At 36.9% G+C, this 18661-nt stretch overlaps 1 protein-coding gene across 3 annotated transcripts in view; it reads left to right on the plus strand.

Moving 5' to 3' along the window:
• Positions 1-18661, plus strand: part of KLHL7 (kelch like family member 7) — a 70236-nt gene that overhangs the window by 18339 nt on the left and 33236 nt on the right. For all 3 annotated transcript variants that reach the window (XM_021689838.1, XM_044920272.1, XM_044920273.1), the window contains exons 2-6: positions 2959-3061; positions 3971-4064; positions 4339-4463; positions 9880-10055; positions 12993-13167. In XM_021689838.1, coding sequence (XP_021545513.1) covers positions 2959-3061; positions 3971-4064; positions 4339-4463; positions 9880-10055; positions 12993-13167 — 673 coding nt within the window. The remainder of the gene's footprint in view (positions 1-2958; positions 3062-3970; positions 4065-4338; positions 4464-9879; positions 10056-12992; positions 13168-18661) is intronic.

Consider the following 18661-nt stretch of genomic DNA (forward strand, 5'->3'; position numbering starts at 1 on the left):
GGGAGGTTGTGTGAGAGAGTTTGGTTCCCATACAAAGAAAGGTTTAGTTAATCAGGAGGGCTAAAGATGCTTGCTAAACTTAGAGATTGGTAAGTTGGCCAAAGGGGCCGAGGCAGAGGCAATTTTCAATTTGGCTAAAATTTTCAGATTTCAGATTATTCAATAATTGAATAATAGTAGTGACAGCGTTATGTGTCTCTTTTCAAACTTAAATGAGAATGCTTCTTTTGTGTCACTATTAAATGTGATGTTTGCTTTTGAATCAAAACACCTTCAGCATACAGATACATCATTTTCTTTATGAAAGAGTATAAAAGGAAATGAATTTTTAATTTTGCCATCTATTGAAGTTTTTCTCTTTTAACCTGTGAATATGCTGATTATATTAAAGAATTATTGTTCTTGAAGCCTCCTTGCATTCCTAGAACAATATTTGAGTAATAACCCTGCTGAATTCACTTTGCAAATATTTGACAGATCTGTAAGTAAGTCCCTAAAAGAAGAAAAAAGTGCAAAAGTGCAAAGAAAATGTGACTAAAATACCACCTGGTAATTAAAAAAGAAGACAGCAAGGAAGCATAATAAATTGTGTAAAAGAAGATGGCCTATGGAGGAGGAAACATAAGTTATCAGTAATAAATATGAAGGATCTAAATCCTACTAAAAGTAATTTTAGGTGGTGAGATTTTCAGATTAAGTCACACAAATCTATGCAATATCTAAGAGACTAAAAATTCAAAAGCTGAAAATAATAAATATAAAGATATAACAAATATGGGGGGATATAAACAGAAGTTGCCAGGGTTTTTTTTTTTCTTGTTTTATCCAGTAAACCTGTATTGTTCAGAAGGTAGTTTTGTTTAAGTTTCTCTTCAATTCACATAGGACTTGTTACCTTTCATATTCTCCAGTGTAACCCAGATCTCTGTCTCTTCCCATTTTCTATCTGCAGATACACTCTTCCTGAGCAGAGCCTCTCTCTTTAAGTCAGTCCCATCTCCTGTTGAAACCTGTTAAGCTAGTGTAGTACAGTCACATGTACCATTTGGATACAAAAGGTTCCTCCCATTCCTTCCATAACATTAATATCCAGCTGGAGATTATTCTTAGAGAAGACTAAATTGCTGTGCAGAGATCTGTCTGATTTCTTTAACTTCCTAAAGTGCCTGTAAATTCATGGCATTAAAAATCCCTATTGCTGAGTGTATATTTTGGAAAGGTTTTCGCTGCATTTCAGTATAGTTGTACATCTTCTGGAACTTTCTGTCAGCAGCCATAGAACCCCTCCCTTATCTGACTTGCTTGTTCTTCTGTCCGAATTCTTTTTCTTCCTCCCTTCCTTCTTTCCGCCTTTTTCTTTCTTTCTCTGGAGCAACTAGATCAGTTTGTTTTGGTGGTAACCAAATAGTTGACCTGGTTTTGCTACCTGGTATTTTTGGTATGATATGTGGCAAAATCACCTAAGAACTATGCCTACTCTGTACCTCCCCCACCAAATCAAAGGAAATAAAAATTTAAAAATTCAAGACACTATTGGGATAACAATGGCTTTAACTATAAGTAATCTGCATGTAATTCTAAGCAGTAGTCCATAGGCCTTACCAAAAAAATCTTCACATGGCTGTTAAAATGAAATTTTGTTCATCTTTTAGCCCACTATAAAATAAAAATAAAGCCCATTTCCTTTCTTGTACTGAGCAGTACCATCTCACTTGGATTTTTATTCGTGGAGTAATAAAGTAGAATATAGTGACTTACCTATCCGAAATTGTATTAGTAGTTTTATTTTTTTAAGGATTTTATTTATTTATTTGAGAGAGGGAGTGAGAGCACAAGCAGGAGGGAGGGGGAGAGGGAGAAGCAGACTCCCTGCTGAGCAGAGAGCCCAACAGGGGACTCAGTCCCAGGACCCTGAGATCATGACCTGAGCCAAAGGCAGATGCTTAACTGACTGAGCCACCCAGGTGCCCTGTATTAATAGTTTTAGTAAATACTTAAAATTTACAAAATGCCATATCATCTGAACTACTAAGCCAGTATTTAGATTTGTGATAGATTTTTTTTACTCTGAAAGTATTATTTGCCTCATATTCCCAGTGCTAAAAGAGTGCCTAACATACCACAAGCTGCAGATTTTCTCTGAGACTAACCTGTACATTATATCTTTAACTTCATTAAGAAATTGAAATTTTGTTTGACAAAAAAGGTATTCTTTCTCCTTGAAATTCATCTTTAAGCGTTCCAGTAAACCTTAAATTTTTTCATTAATATTTCATTTCGTCAGCATTGTAAGTATTTAACTCTGCCTTCTTTTAGGAACCTAGGGTGACACCATTTTGGCCTTGGTCAGAAATCACAATTTAAAAGTGGTTGCTATCCAGCTCCTATCAGACATACATTTGAGAGAAGTGTTACTAAGGAAAGAGTGCTGAATAGTCATTTGGTTTGTCCACTCTGTATTCTGAATTGTTTTTGTTTCAAGTTAGATCTGTGTAAGCTACTTTCTTGGGAAATATAGTGTGCACTTTGGAACTTATCAAGAATAGATAATTTTTTAAAAACCCAGATTGCTATGTTTGAAAAACCATCAAGGACATTGCTCTTATTTCATTTAATGTTCCCATAAAATCTCACCATGAGAAATACCTTGAATTTGTGTCAGAAAAAAAATTGGTTTCCCTAAAGGATAAGTAGACTACTTTTCTGATTATAAAGATCTTTTCTTTTTTCCCCTGTTTTTACTGCTGGGAAGCTCAGTACCACATTTTGATACAGCAAATCATGATAGCAACTCTGTAAGTCCTTTCTAAATGTGTCTGATGAACAAATTCTGTGCTGGACAAAGACTGGATTTGAATAGAAAATAGAGATAAAGCATTTGTCAAGGACCGGTTTTGTATGTTTGCTAAGCCGGCCCAGTGAGCCCCTTTTAATTTCATTTATTTCTCTCTTGACTAGAAAACACTGTGTGATGTGATCCTTATGGTCCAGGAAAGAAAGATACCTGCTCATCGAGTTGTCCTTGCAGCAGCCAGTCATTTTTTTAACTTAATGTTCACAAGTAAGTATCTTAAAGTAAAACATAATATTTTTTCCGTGAGAATGAGGTAGATTCTAAATGAAAATATCTTCCTAGTTTTTAAAGCACTTAAGAAATTAAGGCCATAAAACAATGAAGAGATTGAAAAGTGGTTATGAGGAGGATTGAGCAAAAGAAAAATGTCCTTTCATTAGCCCTACAGGCCCAAGACTTTTATGGATGAAGATACAGTTTCTACTTGAATGCCCAGTTTTCTTCTTAACCTTAGATGGAAAGGCAAAGAAGAAAATAAATGTTAGGATAATTTATCTAGCAAGTTAAACTAAATAAAAATGAAATATGAAATATAGCATATCATACTAGAAAAAACTCAGATTTAGAGTTGAGAACTGGGTCCAAGTCCTGGTTCCTTTGCTTAGTACTGTTTTATGAGCTTGATCAGGTTATGTAATATATCTGCCTCAAGCTTTCTCTTTGGTGCTCTGGCTGCCTATGAGGTTTTTGGTAAAGAATGAGCTTTGCTAGCTATAACTTACTGTATATATAATTGTCATTATTCTTGTAGATGTTTGCCAGCTACATCAGATGTAGTTTTGCTCATACCAATTTAGAAGAGTGCTACCAAATTATTTTAGGACTTGGGGAAATACTGAATCTATTTTTATGTATATGTTTACTTGGCCTTTTTTTTTTTAAAAGAAATATACTAATTAACTAATTTCTTAGCTTATTTTAATTTAAGACACATCTCAAGTATGGAGAATTAATTTGCATTTATTATAGGAATATTGGGCTTTCTGGGTATTTTTTTTCCAGAGAGATCTCTGTCCTATTATTCTTTTCCATATTTAACATGGCCTGGAATGATCTGGTCCTCAGTTAAACTGGTAATAGTACTCATGCCATTTATATTTCTGCTCTTCATTTTAGCTAACATGCTCGAATCAAAGTCCTTTGAAGTTGAACTCAAAGATGCTGAACCTGACATTATCGAACAACTTGTGGAATTTGCTTATACTGCTAGGTAAGTTAAGGAGGATCATTTCTGTTGTAGAGAAGAAAGGTTGGGATCTACCATGGCAGAGTATTGTGGTGACAAATTGATGTCCTCCGAATTCTTCAACATGAAAAACTACAAGGATGGGGAAGTTTGAGGAACCTACACCATACTGATGCAAGGACTGAAAAGTTTTAATTTTCTGTCTAATTTCAGGGGCTAGTAGGATACATTTTACAATAGCATTATTTAAATAATAAAAAATTGTAGGAAATTAATATTCACTTTAACTTCTTTGCAGAATTTCTGTGAATAGCAACAATGTTCAGTCTTTGTTAGATGCAGCAAACCAGTACCAGATTGAACCTGTGAAGAAAATGTGTGTTGATTTTTTGAAAGAACAAGTTGATGCTTCAAATTGTCTTGGTAAGAAATCAGATTCGTAACTTAAAATAAAAACAAAAACAAACTTTAATGTGTATTTTAATTTTAAAAAGTATGGTTATAAGTATCCTCATTTAATTTTAAAGACATTGTCCACTAGAAAATACACTTAAAATGCATTTTAAGAGACACTTAGGGAGGTGCCTATTAACCTGCGCAGCAAGAAGCCCATTAAATACTGTATTAACATTTTCTAAAATATAAAATAACTTTAATAATGAGTTTTTATGAATCTGGAATGGAGAGTAAGGATTGCATCTGGTGGTGGTGTGATATATGATATCATAAGTATGAATGTTCACCGTTGAAGCACTTAAGATTGCTGAAGTCTGTCTTGAATGAGAAAACAGGTTGTATATATTGCCTGAGGTCTTATAGTTAGTATATGGAGGTGCTGAGGTTGGAATTAAAATAATCTTGTTCTTAACTACTACACCATGTTGCCTCTCCACATTGTCAGATATGCTAGCTATTGTATACTAGAAGACTTAAAAATCCTAGACTATAAATTAAGATACTAATTAAGGGACTGCTGTAGGGGGCACCTGGGTGGCTCAGTCAGTTAAGCATCCAACTTCATTTCAGCTCAGGTCATGATCTCGGGGTCTTGAGATCGAGCCCCATGTTGGGCTCCACACTCAGCACAGAGTCTGCTTGTCCCTCTCCCTCTGTTCCTCTCCCCACTCGTGCAATTCTCTCTTTCTCTCAAGTAAATAAATACATTCTTTAAAAAGACCAGACCATATACATAAAAAGATTTTAATCTCACCTGTGCAACAGAGACATTCTGGAATGAGTCTGTTTCTCTGGGCCATAGTTTGGGGCTCCATTCATCAATAAGATTAATGTTCCTGAGATTTTACTTATTTCTCCTTACATAAATATTCTCACAAAATTTATTGTAAAAAGGGAATTCAGAGAAGTTTTTGGAAGATGATGACTTAAGTATTTTTCCCTAACTCCCTACTGCTCTAAATTTCCAACCAGGTGATTCAATTAAAAGAAAACCAGCCAGAGTAGGGAGTGGATATGGTGGTACAAAGCATACTGTGGAACCTGGAGCAAGTTTGTGCTAACCACATCTTAGGCTTTGGGCTTCTGAGGAGACCATTTAGGAGTTTTACTTCTGGATGCCTTCTGTCATCATTGTTTTCAAAGCTGAGAGGAAGGACAGCATAGCAGCCTAGAAGGGAGCCTGATTCTCTGGCTAATCCTGGGGTAAATATAGTGGCCCACCCAGTTGAGCCAAGTATACTGTCAGTACCCAAGGGAACTACTTCACCCTGTTTCTATTTAGCCCTGAGATGGCTCTCCCTGTGAGCTGATCAGAGAACTCTGTCTTTGTTTTTACCACTTGTCAATTCTCTGCTGCCCAGAAGACCCCAACAAGCTGATTTCCATGAATACTAAAGGAACTCATGGCACCTAATGGAATTGAGCAAAGATTGTACTAGATTAAAGTAGTCCCCCCAGTAGTTTGGAGGACAGAATATCAAGCTAAACAGCCAAAATGAATGTTTCCTGTAGACAAATTTAATGTAAGAAGTGGAGAACTTAAAATAGAAAGGATGCATATGAAGGGGTGGGGGGAAGCTGTGATTTTCCATGAAATGCAATTGAATTGAAAAATAGAATGGATATTCCTAAAAATCAAACTAAAGAAGATCAAACAGAGAAAACTGCCTTATGATAACAAAACAGAAATGCAAAGAAATGGAAATCATTAGTGAAAACATAAAAGACATGGAAGATAAAGGGACACTGATATGAGGTAGGAAGTCCAGAAGGAACAGATAGAGGAAAAGCAGTATCAAAGAAGTAATAAAAGAAAACTTATTTGAGCTTAAAAAGACTTTACCTTTCACACTAAACTAAGTACCAGACCTGATGAAGTAAGATATTCCTCTCCTAGGGGCACCCAGGTGGCTCAGTCATTAAGCATCTGCCTTCGGCTCAGGTCACGATCCCAGGGTCCTGGGATCGAGCCCCACATCAGGCTCCCTGCTCCATGAGAGGCCTGCTTCTCCCACTCCCCCTGCTTGTGTTCCCTATTTCGCTGTGTGTCTCTCTCTGTCAAATAAATAAATAAAATCTTAAAAAAAAAAAAAAAGCTATTCCTCTCCTCGATGTATCCTAGTGATATTTTTTGCCTCCAAAATCAAGAGAGAACTTCTGTTTGGGGTGTTAAAAATGCTCTGGCACTAGATAGTGGTGACGGTGGTACAACATGGTGAATAAACTAAATGTCACTAATGGTAAGTTTTATGTTGCATGTGTTTTACCATATTTTTTTTTTAAATCAATATAAAAAGAATTTATAAGCTTTTAGAGAGAAAGAGTATGGTAGGTTAGCCAGAAATTGGCCACAAATTCTTTCCGTCCCTATATGCATAAGCCTTTATATATGTGACTTTGTAGCTTTCCATCAAGAGGTAGTCTTTTCCCTGTGTAGTCTAGACTTGGCCATGTAGTATGCTTTAGCCCGTGGGACATTGGCAAATGTGACATGAGCAAAGGCTTAAAAAATGATTGTGCATTGGGGCTTGCCCTTCTTTGCTGCTGGGGACTCTTCTGCCATCATGAAAAGATTAGAGACCATTTGGGGCACAGATGAGCTGTACTAGCTGATGTCTGTACCAACCAGCTTACTTGTTACTAGATAAGTAAATGAGGCCAATCTAGACCATCCACTCCCCAGCTGAGCAACCAGCTAACTACAGAGATTAGCTAAACCAGCCCAGTTCAAAAGAACCACCCACTTGACTCACAGAATTCCAAGAAATAATACATTTTTGTTAGGTTGAGCCACTAAGTTCTGGGGTTGTTTATCCTGCATCAGTAGATAACTGGGGCACCTGGGTGGCTCAGTCAGTTAAGCATCTACCTTCGGCTCAGGTCATGATCTCAGGGTCTTGGGATCAAGCCCTACGTCGGGCTCCCTGCTCAGCCGGAAGTCTGCTTCTCCCTCTTTCTCTCCCTCTGTGATCTCTCTTGCTCTCACTCTCTCTCTCAAATAAATAAAATCTTAAAAAAAATAACTATTATAAAAGTTTACTTAGAAAAGAAAGAGAATCAGAGTGATGTTAATTTATCTGCAACAGGAAGTTAGAAGGTAGTAGCATAAGATACGCAAATGGTGGAGGGAGGAAAAAAAAGAATTACATTTTAAAACATCATTCACTGGAGACATTGCAAAGACACAATGTATAATCCACCTATAGCCTTCTGAGAAAAGTATTAGGGGAAGTACTACAGCAAAGTAAGAGGTAAAGATCTCAAGATAGGGATGTGCTGGTCAACTTCCTTTGTTACAAGCAAAATAAACTGATTTGCTGGCTTAAACAGAAAAGGAATTTATTGAATGCTTTTGAGCTACTCATAGAACTACCTACAGGGGCGCCTGGCCGGCTCAGTTGGGGGAGCCTGTGAGTCTTGATCTCAGGGTTGTGAATTCAAGCCCCACGTGTGACGGGGAGTTTACTTAAAATAAAAAATTAAACACACCAAAGAATTGCCTAGAAATCTCAAAAATAAAGCTTAGGAAAAGTGTAAGGATTTGAACAACACAAAGTTGTTTAGATATCAGAATCTTTTACCCAATAATCAGAGAACACAAATAGTTTTCCGGCACCCTTGGAGTGCTTACAAATACAAATTCTGTTTACAAAAACAAAATCTGGAGCACCTAAAAGAGACAGGCTACATCTGCTGATTACAGCGCAATAAAGCTGTGAACTAACCTCAAAAGGAGAGCTATTTTCTCGCACCCCATTCTGAACACTTAGATACTTAACTGAAGAATTATTTAAATAGGCATTTATAAAGAGGTATTAAAAATGAACTCATAGGGGCGCCTGGGTGGCTCAGTTGGTTAAGCGACTGCTTTCGGCTCAGGTCATGATCCTGGAGTCCCTGGATCGAGTCCCGCATTGGGCTCCCTGCTCGGCGGGGAGCCTGCTTCTCCCTCTGACCCTCCCCCCTCTCATGTGCTCTCTCTCTCTCATTCTCTCTGTCTCAAATAAATAAATAAAATCTTAAAAAAAAAAAATGAACTACAGGCTGTATAGAAATATATGACAGTAAGCACAGAATAAATCAAAGCCTTTGGAATGTGACTGAAGTATTTCTTTAAAGAAAATTTGTAGTCTTAAATATTTCCAAATAAATGCATTTATTTTTATCTTGACTGAGTGTTGTACTCAAGGAGGTAGGAAAAAAAATTTTTTGACACCTAATGAAAGTAGAAGAAAATACCTTTTAAAGTAAAATTAATAAAATAGAAAAATAACACTAATAGACTATAGATTGGCCAGAGAAAGAAAAGCTATTTCAAAGAATGGTATAAAATAGTTAACAAGTCTAAACAAGAAGGAAAGATGAGGGGCACCTGGGTGGCTCCGGTTGCGCATCCAGCCCTTGGTTTCACCTCAGGTCATGGTCTCAGGGTCCTGGGATCAAGCCCCCCTCCCCCACCCCCATTAGGCAAATTGAATCCATCGATGAATGTATTTTTAAAAATAATGCTTTACTGGGCTCCTGGGTGGCTCAGTTGGTTAAGCGACTGCCTTCGGCTCAGATCATGATCCTGGAGTCCCTGGATCGAGTCCCGCATCGGGCTCCTTGCTCGGCAGGGTGTCTGCTTCTCCCTCTGACCCTCCCCCCTCTCATGTACTCGCTCTCATTCTCTCTCTCTCAAATAAATAAAATCTTTTTTTTTTTTAAGATTTTATTTATTTATTTGACAGAGACACAGCGAGAGAGGGAACACAAGCAGGGGGAGCAGGAGAGGGAGAAGCAGGCTTCCCGCCAAGCAGGGAGCCCGATGTAGGGCTCCATCCCAGGACCCTGGGATCACGACCTGAGTTGAAGGCAGACACCTAACGACTGAGCCACCCAGGCGCCCCAATAAATAAAATCTTTAAAAAAAAAAAATGCTTTACCAAAAAAAAAATAATAATAATACTTTGCCACCCTGGTGTGAGGTGTTGGTAATGGAGGAAGTTGTTCATGTGTGGAACAAGAGTATGTGGGAACTCTACTTCCTATTAAATTTTGCTTTGAACCTAAAACAGCTGTAGAACTTAAAATCGTATCAGGATTTTTTACAGTAGAATGTTGTAAACTTATTTTAAAATTTATTTGCAAGAGAAAGTGTTTAACACTAGCCAAGAAAAATGTGAAAAAGCATTGAAGGGGCTTTTCCTACAAAGTATCAAAATCAGCCATACTTAAGTCAGTATGCTCATTGGCATAAGAATAAACAAATCAGTAGAACAGAAAAGGATCCGAATTTATGAAATTCATTCAGCCTCATATTTCTGAAGTCATACTTGTCTTCAGTGTATGTTTGGGGTTTTTTGAAGTTATTTTCTATTCATTTATTTTCTTCTGTATTTAGGTATAAGTGTGCTAGCAGAGTGTCTGGATTGTCCTGAATTGAAAGCAACTGCAGATGACTTCATTCATCAGCACTTTACTGAAGTTTACAAAACTGATGAATTTCTGCAACTTGATGTCAAGCGAGTTACACATCTCCTGAACCAGGACACACTGACTGTGAGAGCAGAGGATCAGGTGACTAAATTGTCTTCTCACGTTTTATCCTTTTTGATTTCTTATGTTTCATGTTTGGATACATGACAAGGAAAAGAATCCTATTAGGAGAGAATCTGTTCTTTACATTAAACAGAGTATTCCAAAATCTGTTTCATAGGAAAAGTAAATCTTGGGTGCTTATAAGGGCTTTCTATTTGAGAGAGAGGCCATTTAGTAGAAATAAAGCTATTGGATACCATGGTAGGAAGAACAATGCTTCCCCTCCAAAGATGTCCACATCCTAATCCCCAGAACCAATGAGTATGTTACCTTACATGGTGGCAAGTGGGACTTTGCAGATGTGGTTAAGTTAAAGATCTTTGAGGTCTTTAACCTCAGGTGGGCCCAATGTAATCATGAGGGTCCTTAAATGTGGAAGAGGGAGGCAGAAGAGTCAGTGTCAGAGTGATGCAGTGTGAGAAAGACTTGGCCAGTGATTGCTGGCTTGGAAGATGGAGGAAGAGGCCACAAGCCAAGGAATGCAGGCAGCTGTTAGATTCTGGAAAAGGCAAGGAAATGCTTTCTCCTCTAGAGCCTTCAGGCAGCCCTGCTGACACATTGATTTTAACCCAGTGTGACCCATTTTGGACTCAACCTCCAGAACTGTCAAATAAACTGTCAGAGGTGTAAGCTGGGTGCAGGCATTTGGAAGCTAGATGGACTAACAGTAACACTTTGATATGCAGACATTCAGTTAATCCCTCTTTTCAGTCCTGCACCTTTCTCTGTATTTGAAGCCAGTAAATTTGTGATAATTGGTTACATCAGCAATAGAAAACTAATAGAGATACTGTAAGATCATATGCTTTGAGTTACTTTTGTTCTAAAGATAAAAGATTTGCACTGAGCCATTTTTTGTCTGGTCTTCTTAATGGCCCAAGGTCATGAGTTATATTAGTCTGCAAGTTGACAACTTGGACCTGGAAGACCTGACTAGGTAAAAACAAAAAACAAACAAACAAAAATCCTCAGTTCTGAGACCAAAATTAACTGACTTATATGCATTATGGAAAGGGAATTTAAAAGTAACTTTAGTCTGAAGAAAACCTGGCAAACAGTACCTACAGATCATCAAACCTGATGAGCACTACTTATACGTTAATATTTTGAGTGATAAGTCATGTTGATATCATGCACCCTTAATATAATGTAAGGAGAATGGCATGGCAACTCTGTGGTCTTCCTCCTAAAAAACTGTAATCCTGGTCTAATCGTGAGAAAAACATCAGACAAACCCAAATTGAAGGACATTTTACAGAATACCTGACCAGCACTCAAAACTGTCAAAGTGATCAGAAACAAGGAAAGTCTGGGAAACTCATAGTCTAGAAGATCCTAAGGTGACATAATGGGTAAATGTGATGTGGTATCTTTTATGGGATTATGGGACAGAGAAAAAAATTAGACAAAAAAACTAAAGTTTTAGAAGTATGGACTTTAGGGGCGCCTGGGTGGCTCAGTCGTTAAGCGTCTGCCTTCGGCTCAGGTCATGATCCCAGGGTCCTGGGATCGAGCCCCACATCGGGCTCCCTGCTCAGCAGGAAGCCTGCTTCTCCCTCTCCCACTCCCCCTGCTTGTGTTCCTGCTCTCACTATCTCTCTCTGTCAAATAAATAAATAAATAAATAAAATCTTTAAAAAAAAAAAAAGGAAGAAGAAGTATGGACTTTAGTTAATAATTGATTCATTAGTTGTGATAAGAGTGTCATGCTAATGTAACATTTTAACAGCTGGGTGCAGGGTATATGAGGACTCTGTACTATCTTTGCAACTTTTCTGTAAATCTAAAACTTTTCCAAAATAAAAAGTTTATTTTTAAAAAAATAGGCCAGTTCCCATAAAAAATTAATTCATATGGAGATCAGAACTTAGGCCATATTAACACCAACCCCAAATTTAACCAATTTAAGTAGCTCAAACATGTATGTGGTAGATGTGTATGTTTATGAAATAATAGGTGTGTTTTCAGTGTGTCTAAACTCATGATTTGTGGGGCACTTGGCTGGTTCATGGGACTCGATCTCAGGGCTATGAGCTCAAGCTTCACGTTGGGCGTGGAGCCTACTTTATTTTTTTTAAAAAGATTTATTTATTTATTTGAGAGAGCACGAGCAGGAAGAGCAGAGGGAGAGAATCTCAAGCAGACTCTGCACGAAACGCAGAGCCAACTCAGGGCTTTATCTCGCAACCAAGAGTCATATGCTTAACTGACGGTGCCACTCAGGGGCCCCTGGGCATGCAGCCTACTTTAAAAAAAAAAAAAAAAAAACCCTAATAATTTATAAATCAAATTGTGTTGATAAACTTGGACTTGTTTGGTAAAGATAAATGAGTGCTACAGTACTACTTTGAAAACAATTCTTATATAAATATCCTTTAATGTATTTTTTTAAATATAGAATTTTTATATCATAAAGTTTCTGGAAAACAGGTAAGTCTATCAATTCATAATTCAGGAATATCGTATTGAAATAAAATCATAGATGACCTTCATATCTCTTGGGATGGAAGCCCCCTGAGGAAATTAGCCTGTTTTCCTGGTACCGAGTGAACATGTATTAAAACTATCATTGACCAGTAGATTTCTTTCAGTAGAAATGTACATCATAGCTCCTTCTGAAAAGAAGTTATATTTTGTTTCAAAAAATCATAAATTCAATATCCTCCCTGTGATTACATTATATAGTAGTAATTAGTTCTAAAAATATTTCTCTACAAGAATCATGAGAGCAGTGGGTAAACTGTTGTGAAGTACTGGCAAGTGTTTGGGAATGAAAGAAAATAGCTGAATAAAATATTGGGAATAAGTGGTTGTGTCTTCATGAGATCCTCCCCCAACCTTCAATATGAGAGTAAATAGGTAATTGGAAATGTTGCTGCCTTCTAAGAACTTTACTATGCTGTTTTCCCCCCTTAGGTTTATGATGCTGCTGTCAGATGGTTGAAATACGATGAACCTAATCGCCAGCCATTTATGGTTGATATCCTTGCTAAAGTCAGGTTTCCTCTTATATCAAAGAATTTCTTAAGTAAAACGGTACAAGCTGAACCACTTATTCAAGACAATCCTGAATGCCTTAAGATGGTGATAAGTAAGTTGCCTTGCTGTCCATTTATAACCTGATCCTGTAGCCAGTTTCTCTTGAGCTTAAACCCTTTAGAACGGATCAGACTCCACACCAGGGAGAAACATTCAAGACTTAGCTCTTTTAGATAATTAATCCACTGGGGTTGCCAGCTGTCTACTTGGAGAAGACTTAGCCCCAGCCCTTATTTTATAGGGACACATGTGGTAGAGGATAAAAATTACTTATGCCTTGTTTTCTTTTGTGTGTGATAGCTTTCTTGCACTTTGTTTCTGGTGTTTCCTTTTTTATTTTATTCAACCAAATAGTGTACTGTGATCACTTTTTTTTTTTTTTTTTGGCCTGGAGTTCCAGGCCAAATAGCTGCCATATTTTTCATTTACTTAGTTTTTCTTGACTTGCAGGCTACGTCCCAACCCCTCTGGAAAATGCTCCTTAATAAAATTGTACAATTAGACAATCTGTTGCTTTTCTTTTATTTCCTGGAAACATCCTTCATCCTTCATAGAGCCTTCCTTCTACATATTCCTATATGGACTGTTTGCACTCTGATGCTAAGGCACACTTGTCTTGGACTTCCCTTCTCTGCCATCCTGGGATGTCCTTTCACTCCTCTCCTAAGTTAGACCCACTATCTCCTGGAACCCAGGTCTTCCCTTTTCATAATTCTATTAAATGGAATGTATCCCCTGAAAGGTTCCTGAGAAAGTGTATATGATAGTAAATATTTGGAGACTTGATGAATCTCATATCTTTATTTTACCATAAAACATTGAAGGATTCTTAAACGGGGTATAGAATTATGTTGAAAATCATTTTCAGTTAGAATTTTGAAGGCATTGCTCCATTATTAACTAGCTTCTGGTGTTATTTTTGAGAAATATGATGTCGGTCTGATCCTTTTATTTTTTATTCCTCTTTGTAAGCATTTAAAATCTTTGGGGGTGCTCCTGGGTGGCTCAGTCGGTTAAGTGTCTGACTCTTGGTTTTGGCCCAGGTAAGTGTCTGACTCTTGATTTCAGCTCAGGTCATGATCTCTGGCTCTGATCTGAGATCAAGCCTGGCCCCAGGCTCTGCACTCAGCCGGGAGTCCGCTTGAAGATCATCTCCCTCTGCCCCTCCCCCACTTGTGTGGGCACATGCACGCGCACACGCACTCTCTCTCTCAAATAAATATTTATTTATTTAAGATTTTATTTATTTGAGAGAGAGAGCACAAAATGGGGGAGGGTCAGAGGGCAGAAGCAGACTCCCTGCTGAACAGGGAGCCCAATGCGGGGCTCCATTGTGGGACTCCAGGATCATGACCTGAGCCTAAGGCAGTCGCTTAACCAACTGAGCCACCCAGGCACCCGCAAATAAATAAATCTTTAAAAAAATAAAATCTTTTTTCATATCCCTGATGTTCTGGAAGTTCACAATAATGTAACTTGGTGTGCCTCTTTCTTTTTTTTTTTTGAAGTTATGTTGGGCATTTTCTATCTTTTCAACGGATTTCTTCGTTCTCTATTATTGGTATTGTGATTCTTCAGCAGTTGAGTCTCTAATCTTTTCTTGTCTCTCTTGTTATCCATCTTTCCCTCTTTGTTCTATCTTCTGGGAGATAGCCTTAATTTTTCTATCAACACTTTTATTTCAGCTCTTTTTAATTTCTGTGAGCTTTTATTTATTCTCTAATTTCTTATTTCATGGCTATAATATCTTATTCTGAAGTAGCATTGTAGTGCCTTTCATGCTTTCTTGTCTGTATTGTCTATATTACCTTTGAATTTTTTCTCTTTTTGTTGCTATTGGAAGCTTTTCTTAAATGTTTGGTGTCATCTGTGAGTTATATTTATAAGACTTAAGTTATTATAAAACCAGTAGATAAGGCTGTATATGTGAATGGGCTTCTCACCTCTTGGGCTGAACTGTAGGGTAATCAGTGTAACACAGTTTTTTAATTGAGGAGCCCTCAAATGTCAGTATCTGTAGATATTTTCTCAGATAGCTGGGTACAGACATTTGAAACCTGGGTAGGGAATATTTTGATCCTGTAAACTTTCATTTAATCCTTGTCTTCAGGCTCATATCCTTCTCTGTGTTATTCCTTGAGACTAGAATATCTCCAAAGACCAGTCCTCATATATCCTACAGTGGAGAAGGCATGGCAGGTTACCTGACTGTGTAGGAGACCTGGCAGTTCAAATGTTGTTGGTTCAGAATTTTACAGTTCTCTTGTTTCATCGCCACCCCACTTTCTGGGATACTTCCTATCTCCAATTATGACTCTTTCCAGTGTTCTGCAGGATAATTTGGCTTGCTTCTCATTGGCCTCTTCTTCCACATCCATTTTGGTTTAGCATTCTATCTGCTACCTGTCTTCATTAACTGAGTTTTAGGGTTACATATCTTCTATTATCAAAGGTAGAGTTTGTGTTTGTTTCTTGCTTCCTTGTTGTCTGGGATGGCTTTTAAGAGAAGAGGGGGAAAAAAGGTCTTAAAATGGCACATTCAATCTCAAGTTCTTTTATATTGTTAAATCTGAATCTGGCTCTAGGGTGTAGTTGGAAATATCTTCCTTATTCCAAGATGATTTTTTTTTAATTTTATAAATTCTTCTCATGCACTTAATAGATTTCTTCTTTTCTCCTTTTTTTTTTTAATTTTAAACCTTATACCCAACTGAAATTTATTTGAATAAATAAGAATCTAGGGGTTTTTTTTCCTGTAAAAGTGGCAAGATGGCCCAGTATCATTATTGAATAATTCATCTTTTCCCACTGATTTGAAACATCATAAACTAAATTCCCACTTATTTATACATACACAAAAATCAGTTTCTCCTCCATTTCATTCTAGTACCTTTTAATTATTGTTACCTTGTTTAAATTCTATATTCTGGACAATTTATAATTTTCTTTTTATAACTTCTACACTTAAACATTTTTTTTTTAGATATCTTTGTTGTTGCTATTATGAATTGTATCTTTTTCTTTGTATTAGTCATTACTGATCCCTTTTAAAACTTTTTCAGTTGATTTCTCTTTTTCTAGGGCTTTATTCCTTTATCTGCTAATAATGATAATTTTAGCTTTTCCCCTCTATTATTTTATTACATTGCCTTATTACATTAAATGGCTTTTTCATGACAGTGTTCAATTAACTAATAATGGTGAGTAATGGCAGCCTTGTCTTTTCCTTACTTTAATGGGAATACCTGTAGTCCTAGTGGTGTGGACTTGGGTTTTGACTGGTTGGCTGTATGTGTGTGGTACATAGGTGGATATGAGTAGAGTGGGTAGGAGGTGTCTATAATTAAGAAAGTACTTTGCCTAAATCTTAAACTTGAATAAACACCTATAAAAGTTAATTATTTTTTTCCTCAGTTTGAGGATTTTGGCAAATATTGCTATAGTGTTGTTATTCTAAAATTTGGTATGCATATTTAAGCTGTACAGAAAGGTGTAAAAATAATGCAGATATTCCTGAACTTATGTAGCACCTTGAGAAATCAGTACAGCTGAAGCATCCAGTGTACTCCTCCCAATGACAGCTCCCATTCTTCCACCTGAGAGGAAACAGCCCTGAATATGGTGTTTGATTACCATACAGTTCTTTAAACAGTTACTGTATATGTAAGCAACATCTGGTATTGTTTTGCATGTTTCTAAACTCTACATAAATGGTACACTGTGTGTATTCTTCTGCAACTTGCTTTTAAAAATACTTTGTAATTTCCATTATGTTTTCTCTTGTAACCAGTAAGTTTAGTAGAAGTAAGATTTTAAATCAGCCTTTGGTTATAGATTTTTAACTTAATTGCAGTGTGGTCCAGGAACATCGTGATCAGATACTAGTTCTTTAATAATTATTGAAAGTTGTCAATTTTTGTAAAATTGTCATTTGTGTCTTTTATGACCTAATTTTTTGGTCTAGTTAATTTATCACTTACTGACAAAGTTGTATTATATTCATCCACTATAGTAGATTTCTCAGTTTCTTCTGTAATTCTGTTAATTTTTCTTTTATATATTTTGAGGGCTTATCAATATGAGTTTAGAAATGTTATCTTCAGGGGCTCCTGGGTGGCTCAGTCGTTAGGCGTCTGCCTTCAGCTCAGGTCATGATCCCAGGGTCCTGGGATCGAGCCCCGTATCGGGCTCCCTGCTCCACGGGAAGCCTGCTTCTCCCTCTCCCACTCCCCCTGCTTGTATTCCCTCTCTCGCTGTGTCTCTGTCAAATAAATAAATAAAATCTTTAAAAAAAGAAAAAAAGAAAGAAATTGTTATCTTCCTAGTGAATGGAACCTTTTATCATCATGTAGTGATCTACTTTTTCCCTAATAATGATTGTTGCCTTTCTGTTTTATTAGCTATTTATATAACTAACCTGCCTTTTTATCTGGTTAGTGTTTTCCTGGCTTATCTTCATCCTTTTGTGTCTTTTCAAACATTTTGTGTCCTTATGTTTTAGTTAGATCTTTTTCAAAACAGCATATAGCTTAATTTTCTTTTTTAAATTCTTTCTGATTATCTTTTAGCAGGTAAATTATATTCCATTTAATTTATTGTAAGTACTACTTATTTGAATTATTTCTAATACCTTATTTTGCACTTTCTGTTCATCTCAGTTTTTCTATGCTTCTCTCTTCTCTCCTTTTGGGTTGAGGTTTTTTTGCCTACATTTTTTTCCTTCTACTGTTTGAGAACTTTTATACTCTGTGTTATCCTTTCTATTTTAATATATGTGCCTTAGACATTAATATTTCTACCCTCCTCCAGAAGAAAACAAGGATCTTAGGACACTTTATTTATTTTTAAAGATTTTATTTAGTTATTTGACAGAGAGAGGCAGTGAGAGAGGGAACATAAGCAGGGGGAGTGGAGAGGGAGAAGCAGGCTTCCCGCCAAGCATGGAGCCTGATGTGGGACTCGATCCCAGAACCCTGGGATCATGACCTGAGCCGAAGGCAGACGCTTAACGACTGAGCCACCCAGGCGCCCTCTTAGGACACTTCAATTCAATTTATGTATTTATATGTTTAGTTCTGTACTTTAGTTCTCTTTTTTTAACTTTGCAAATCGGACATGATAATTTTTTTATAATTTTTAAAAAATATAGTGAGTGTTTAGATTTATTCATGTTTGCCAGTTTCTTTCCCCACCATTTCTTCTTGTATCTTAGACCTTCCTTCTGAGATAATTTTCCATATTTCTAGAGAACATCTTTTACAAAGTTCATACATTTATAGTCTATTTGTTGTAAATTGTTTTAGTTATCTGGAACTGTCTTTTTTTTCCCCACGCTGTTCTTAAATGAAAGGTTAACTGGGCATGTAATTCTAGATCGAATACTTTGAAGATATTTCATCCTGCCTTCATCATTACTGTTGGTCCCTGCTGTTAGTCTAGTTGTCATTCTTTGTAGACAATCTGAATCTTTCTGTGGCTTTTTACAAGAGCTTTTTTTTACTTTTGATGTTTAACACCAAATGTGTATGGACATTCATTTCTTTGGT

The sequence above is a fragment of the Neomonachus schauinslandi genome, chromosome 12, assembly GCF_002201575.2.
Source record: "Neomonachus schauinslandi chromosome 12, ASM220157v2, whole genome shotgun sequence".
NCBI classification, from domain to species: Eukaryota; Metazoa; Chordata; class Mammalia; order Carnivora; family Phocidae; genus Neomonachus; species Neomonachus schauinslandi.